This window comes from Beta vulgaris, chromosome 5 (genome assembly GCF_026745355.1).
Source record: "Beta vulgaris subsp. vulgaris cultivar EL10 chromosome 5, EL10.2, whole genome shotgun sequence".
Classification (NCBI taxonomy): Eukaryota; Viridiplantae; Streptophyta; class Magnoliopsida; order Caryophyllales; family Amaranthaceae; genus Beta; species Beta vulgaris.
The window spans coordinates 17,375,913-17,383,176 of NC_079206.1; the positions used below are offsets into that span (position 1 = coordinate 17,375,913).

Sequence of the window (7,264 nt, forward strand, 5' to 3'; positions counted from 1 at the left end):
TCCTCCACATTTTCTCTCCTTAAAGGTCCTCTAAACCCCTCTCTAACAACGGCCATCAAATTAGCCATTTGCTCACTCAAAGTGGCCATTTGATTCTCCATTCCCACCAACCTTGCTTCACTCAAATTCATGCCCCTTCTAAACTGATTTTCTTCACCTCCACTCATGATTGATTCAACCTCAATGAAATGTAGGCTAGAAAGAAGAAAAGAAGTGTGTTTGGCTTAGAATTAGGTTCGGTTTTGGGGGGGATTGTGTTTGGGTTTTGTTGTGTGTTTAATGTGTTTAAGGGATGAATTAGAATGCTCTTAATCAACCTACAGCTCTGATACCAAATGATACATATTGATTAAGCATTCAAGAGCATTCAAAGGAAGAAACAAGAACAAAGAAAGAGAACATAAGAACTTGTTAACAAACCGGTTCAATTTGATTGAACAACCACCAACTTTCACAAACCAAATACCACCAAACAAAGACCAAGTTATAACAATAAGCTTCTAACTTGACTCTACTTTGAGTTTCATTCACTAAATCAACGTTTAAGTGAAAGAATTAAGCAAAGATTTAACAAAGGCCAAAACTGACCGGAACAAGCAATAAGCACACAGCTTAATGTTTTGAGTATAACTCTTTCAATTTTGATTCAAATGACTTGATTCCAAAAGGAGTACAAAGCTAACTTATATGGCTATAACATGTCCAAAAATCAGCTCATTTGGACGACTTTAGCTATGCCAACTAGGCTAATAAAATAGGAGAAACAAAAATTACAACCATTACAGCACACTTCTAATAATTAGCTTAGATACCCTATTGGACGAGTGAAAACAGAAGAACTACCAATTGGACATTAAAATACATATCTTAAAGTAAATATCCTCAAAAGCTCAAGCCAATTGGAGAAGGAATGATCATTGCCCAAAACAGAAGAAAAGAGGGCTGCTGGAACGTGTAAACTGGCAGCTTGCTTTCCTTGCCATGAAGTCTTCTATTCTCATTTGTTATGGCTTCTTTTGCCCATGTGAACTTCACATGGTCTTCTACACTTCCTTAAGTCTTCAATAAGCTGGAGGTGGCATCCAAAAGGCAGCAAAAACATCTCCTAAAGCTTGCTTAGAAACCGGATTACAAGGAGCTAAACTAGCTTAACACTCAAACATGATTAGCTTAGCTTAAACATGTAATTAGGCTACTTAATCACTTACTAAACTTAATTACCAATACATAATGATGATTAAGGTGTCATTAGTATTAGTTAATCTTGCTTAAGTAGAGATTAACAAAAATTAACCTAATTAAGATGCTTAAGTAGAGTTTAGGACAAACCGAGCTAGTTAAGCTTGTTATCACCTTGATTAGGACAATTTAAGCCCTTAAAGACCTTAATAATCCTCAATATTAACCAAACCCAGAAATTAAACAAACTTATGATTAATTTCAAGATCAGGTCAAATGCATATGCTTCAAAAGGAAAACTCATTTTCATGGAAAATATTTTACACCCTACCAAACGAAACCTTAGATGCAAATGGTGAAAAGATAACTGATGAACCATATATGACTCTCTTTTAGCACATTGTTGTTCTTATTGTTTATTTGATTGCTTTCGGTATAGCATACATGAATTTCCTGCATTTAGCAAAGGGCTCAATGACCCGTGGATGTATTCAGAATCATTGTGTGAGCTTTGAGGTTTCTTTCAGCCTAATTAACACGACGGTGATGCAATGTTAGCTACAACTGATATCCGGTAGTAAGTACTCCCTCCCTTTTCTAAAAATCTTCCCTCTTTCCGTTTAAGTGCGTTTCCAAAAGATCTTCACTCTTTTACTTTATTCCTTATTTGGAATTTTTTCCTCCTTTTTTCCCTCTCATGTCCCTATCATATGGTCCACCATTACATTATTAATTCAATTTTACTTCTTTTCTCTCTCATACTATAACCCTTCTTATTTGTTTATTTATCTTAACCCCTTTCTCTCTCCTACTTTACCCACCCCACACAACTTGATTCTCATTGATATTTATAGTAACAGTAACAGTAACAAGGAAGATCTTTAAAAAATAGAGGTAGTAAGTTACTATACCCTGAATCAATCTTAAAATTCTGATAATAGCACTTCTAAGTTCTAATGTTGTCATGCTGTATAATTACGAGCGTGCTTCTGTGGCCACTCAAGAAATATTATACGCACTTAATTACATACATCAAAAGTTTAGTCACCTTTCGGCGTCTTCCGGAAATCTTGTTATAGAGATGCTCAAATTGTTCATCATTCTTGCAAAAAGTGTCTTTCTCAGTCTTCAATAAAACCCCACCAACAACAAATGCACAATTTCTCACTTCTCCCACAAAAACTAGGCTATTCCAAAACAAAACAAAAAAAAATACAAAAAAAAGAGGGCACGTTACTACAAAAGTGCATCCAACTTTTGTAGCTAAACTCAACAATATGTCCAGAAGTGCATTACACTTACTACAAAGATTAAAAAAAAACACTGAAGCAAATGTTATGATCACTTGAATTACAATAATAACAGTAATTACTCCTAATTATTATGTATAACCTTGCTTATATTTTCGGAAAATTTCCTCGGTTTTAGCATTCCTAAAAGCACAACAGCCAATAAGATAAACACAAATTAGCGCGACTAGCGTGATAATTAAGATGATATTAGCCTTTCTCCATTGCCTAGTAAGACTAGCAAGTAAACCAGCTTTGCAAGATTCACAAGAGTAACAAAGCTGGTTTTGGTCATTATTCCATGCCAAACAGTCCATATCAGCAGCTGTATCAATTGGGCTTATCCAAAAAGTTGGGTTTATAAAAGTGTACCCACATGCTGTAGGTGGCTTGCAACATCCTGACTGAAATTACAATTTGAACACCAAAATAAGAAAAGAATCAATTTTGATGAAATGGGATTTAATTAAGATTGATATAAAAAGCAAATATACTAGTAGTATTAATGAAGTAAATATGATGTGCATAGATTCTTAAAACATGACGTTAGTTTAGGAATCTTTACTTTACCCCCTTTTCTGCTTTTTGTAGATCTAAGTTTAATGAATCATAGTATCGTTATAGCATGCTTAATACTACTTTGTCCCCTTTTATAAGCTATATGAAATTGCAATGGGACAGATTATATCGATATCAATGCTAGTGTTCTAGAGCTTGGTACTATTACTTCGTAGGAGTAATATTCTTTTCAATGTATAGTAAACTGGAATTGAACATTTAGTCTTGGGTATTGAACCCAAGATCATATCGATTAACCTACTAACTAGTTGACATTCGCTTTTGTACTAATATTATTAGGTGTTATAACTTATATACATGATTTTTAGTAAATCGGCAAAAAATTTAGGTTAGAGTTAATACTATATATCAGCTAGTTTAGAAGCAAAAACCTGATACAATTATTCAATGTTACACCTTTGAACTCGGAAACAACCTATGACGTATCTACATTATAGATAGTAGACCTTTGTATGACATCCTTCTACTATCAGCTTAATGATCAAGAAATCTACTACTACTTATTCGAGTATGAGCAAAATCTTATATGAGACCTTTTCTTAATACTCCCTCCGTCCCTAAGTAGAGTGTTCATTTCTCCAATGCACGTTTGTCAATGCACGTTTTGTATCGTTAATATCTTTAATTTCATATTTGTAAAAATTATAAAAGTTAGATTTTCTTAATGTACGTAATAAGACGAATCAAATAAGACCCTACATGACTATGTTTTTTCTTATATATTGGAATTTTTTTTGAGTGCTTTCTTTACCTTTGAATAGTGTCCAAAAAAGAAATGGACACTCTATTCAGGGACGAAGGGAGTAATTTATAATGGGATCCTTCATCATTTCCCTATTCCTTTTTTAAAAAAAATCCGGTTTTCAGGTTTTTATGGGTAACTTCGGACATCTTATAGCACAAGGAAGTTAGCTTAAACCTTCTCCCCCAAGATTTGCTCTTTATTTTGAATCTTGTTAGTAAAGTTTGTACACATTCTCCTTATACTCTTTGATTTACATTCTAACACCTAGGAGTATGAACCAAGTTTAGAACATAAAAGACTACAATTAAAGAAGAAGTGAAGAACCACTAATTTTCTTCCTAATAAAGCATCAACAAATATTCTCAAGCTTATCTTAAAAAAAAGACACACAAAGGGGAAATAAGAAGATCAAATGAAACATTGAATTGAATTACCTGTACAGGAGAAAGAGGAGCATTGAAGAAATCTTGAGCCATAGTATAAGTCTGGTTCAACTCAGGACAAAAGCTAGTTGAGCTCAAGCAACTCTTAATCAAGGCCCATTTAAACGGGCCATGAACCCTACGTCGAAGAAAGCCCGAAAAACTATCGAGTCGATATTCCAAGTAAGCCCGGCTAGGGGCCGGGTGACCTGCTCCTCTAGAGGTAACCATGAACACAAAAACAACCAAAGAAGCTAACAAAATAATCATGATAAGCATACCAATAAGGTAAAATATCAACAAGGGAGCGTTACGCCAAAACCCGCCTACGAACCCGGCTAGTGCAACTATTAACGTCAATGCACCTATGATTATAACCGGCCATTGTAAGATCTTGATACATGAGTTCTCTGGATCACTGGCTAGCCATATACCGGTGCCGATTATTGGTATTGCAAGTAGTATGCCTAGGAAGTTTATGGCTCCTATCACATTGTTGCTTAATGCCATTTTTGTTAGGAGGTTTGATTTTAAGGGTATGTTCTTAGGTCTTGAGGGATGGTGGACACATAAGAAGAGGATAAAAAAAGGGTTGTTACTTGTTTAAGAGCAACTTTTTTGTTTGTTCATATGAGGGGGGTGCATGGGTATGGAAACTTGGCTAATGTGTAAAGGTTTGGGTTTGTGATATAAAAGTCTAAATTTAGTACAGTAAGTTTTGATGTTACTTTTTTGCCAGATTAAAGATTGTAGCATTGGGATTCGTTTTAATGTCTCGAGATTGGCACTTTGGAGCCTAGATGTGGCCTTGTGGGGGAGAGGCCGAGAGGGTGTTTGTTTATGTGTGGGGGCTTGAGGCCTGAGGGACACAGGACACTATAACGAGTATATAGTACTTGACTACTACTAGTAAGTTGAGAAGATTTGGGCTCTTTTCATAGCATTTGGACCACGCAAGTCCTCAGGACTCTCTTTTGCTAATCATACTTTTTGAGGGCATTTTGTGTTAATATCAATCAATGAGAACTAATAAATGCATGCTTCAACTTAATTAAGATACAACTGGTTCTAATATGTTTTGAATTTTGAAAAAAGAAGATTTCTTTTTTTTTAGTTGTTTCAGTACTTTCATACAACATGGTTGAAACAATACCAACCTCTTGATATAATCTATATGAAGTAATTTGAGGTACTAGAGCATTCTTATCAATGAACCCAAAAAAATGGTTCATCCTTCTCTCTCATCTTTTCTCTCTCCTCCACATCATTCTCACAAACCATTTACAATTTCACTCTTAACCATAAACCCAAAAATAATGGTTCATCACTATTACTCATTCTTTTCTCCTACCCCACCACATTTTCTCTCTCTTTAAATAATTCTACGAAATTGTATTAATTAATGTAAAATGACTTTACGCTAATTAATTGTAGTTAAATCTTATAATTATTAATTTATAAAAACTAATTTTTATTATATAATAATTATCGAAGAGTAATTAATTATCGTAATCTAATTAATTATTTTTTTTGAAAATTAATTAATATTAGTTAAAGTAAAATAATGTGATGAAAAAGTGATAATAGGAAAAGAAGAGAAAACTAAAATTGTGAATAAATTATAGCGAAATTGGTGTCTATTTATAGAGAATAAAAAAAATCTAAATTTTGGTATTTTTTTTCAAATTGTACTTTTTGAATTATTAACGTTACAAAAATTGTAACGTTAATAATAAGAGGACCAATAGAAACTAAACACATGGCGAAATTTGAGAGGACCGCATGAAAAAGAGAGCAAAATTGACACGCGTCAGATTGCCTCTTCAGATTTTGTCATTTGTGAGATGTTCCCACCACTAGGGAAACCACATGTGGCGCTTAATATTTTTTTATGGGTTTTCTTCTCCTTTCCAGATCCAGTGTGGAAGGCTTTGTTGTTTCACGAACCAATTCGGATTTTCGAATAGTTTGGCCTCGATTCACGTGTGAACAATTCATCAGTTCATCATTAAGAGAAAAATTAATGGTTCATCATTAAGAGCACTCCTAAAGCATTCTTATCAATGAACCCAAAAAAAAATTTCATCCTTCTCTCTCCTCTTTTCTTTCTCCTCCACATCATTCTCACAAACCATTTACAATTTTACTCTTAACCATGAACCCAAAAATAATGGTTCATCAATATTTCTCTTTTTTTTTCCTACCCCACCACATTTTCTCTCTCTTTAAATAATTCTACGAAGTTGTATTAATTAATGTAAAACAACTTTACTTTAATTAATTGTAATTAACTCTTATAATTATTAATTTATAAAAACTAATTTTTATTATATAATAATTATCGAGGAGTAATTAATTATCGTAATCTAATTAATTATTTTTTAAAAAATTAATTAATATTAGTTAAAGCAAAATAATGTGATGAAAGAAATGATAATAGGAAACAAAGAGAAAACTGAAATTGTGAATAAAGTCTAGCAAAATTGGTGTCTATTTATAGAGAATAAAAAATATGAATTTTGGTGTTTTTTTTTTCAAATTGTATTTTTTGAATTATTAACGTTACAAAAATTTTAACGTTAATAATAAGAGGACGAATAGAAACTAAACACAGGGCGAAATTTGAGAGGACCGCATGAAAAGGAGAGCAAAACTGACGCGCGTCAGATTGCCTATTCAGATTTTGTCTTTTGTGAGCTGGGGCCATTAGGGAAACGACATGTGGCGCTTAATATTTTTGTATGGGTTTTCTTCTCCTTTTCAGATCCAGCGTGGAAGGTTTTGTTGTTTTAAGAACCAATTCGGATTTCCGAATAGTTGAGTCTCGATTCACGTGTGAACAATTCGTCAGTTCATCATTAAGTGAAAAATTAATGGTTCATCATTAAGAGCACTAGCATTCTTATCAATGAACCCAAAAAAATGGTTCATCCTTCTCTCTCCTCTTTTCTCTCTCCTCCACATCATTCTCACAAACCATTTACAATTTTACTTTTAACAATGAACCAAAAAATAATAGTTCATCACTATTTCTCATTCTTTTTTCCTAC

At 33.4% G+C, this 7,264-nt stretch overlaps 1 protein-coding gene across 1 annotated transcript; it reads right to left on the reverse strand.

Moving 5' to 3' along the window:
• Positions 1-2,412: 2,412 nt before the first annotated feature.
• LOC104908178 (protein TORNADO 2) lies at positions 2,413-4,883 on the reverse strand. The gene is made up of 2 exons (XM_010697263.4): positions 4,227-4,883; positions 2,413-2,872 (listed from the first exon to the last, which is right to left on the reverse strand). Exons 1-2 carry the CDS (start codon positions 4,722-4,724, stop codon positions 2,561-2,563), a joined length of 810 nt encoding a protein of 269 aa, XP_010695565.1. The 5' UTR covers positions 4,725-4,883; the 3' UTR covers positions 2,413-2,560.
• Between the last annotated feature and the right edge of the window lie 2,381 nt (positions 4,884-7,264).

Coding starts and splice junctions, on each gene's coding strand:
- LOC104908178 (XM_010697263.4), bottom strand. CDS start 4,724: ATGGCATTAAGCAACAATGTGATAGGAGCCATAAACTTCCTAGGCATA. Junction 2,873..4,226: donor CTCCTCTTTCTCCTGTACAG/GTAATTCAATTC, acceptor TTGTAATTTCAG/TCAGGATGTTGCAAGCCACC.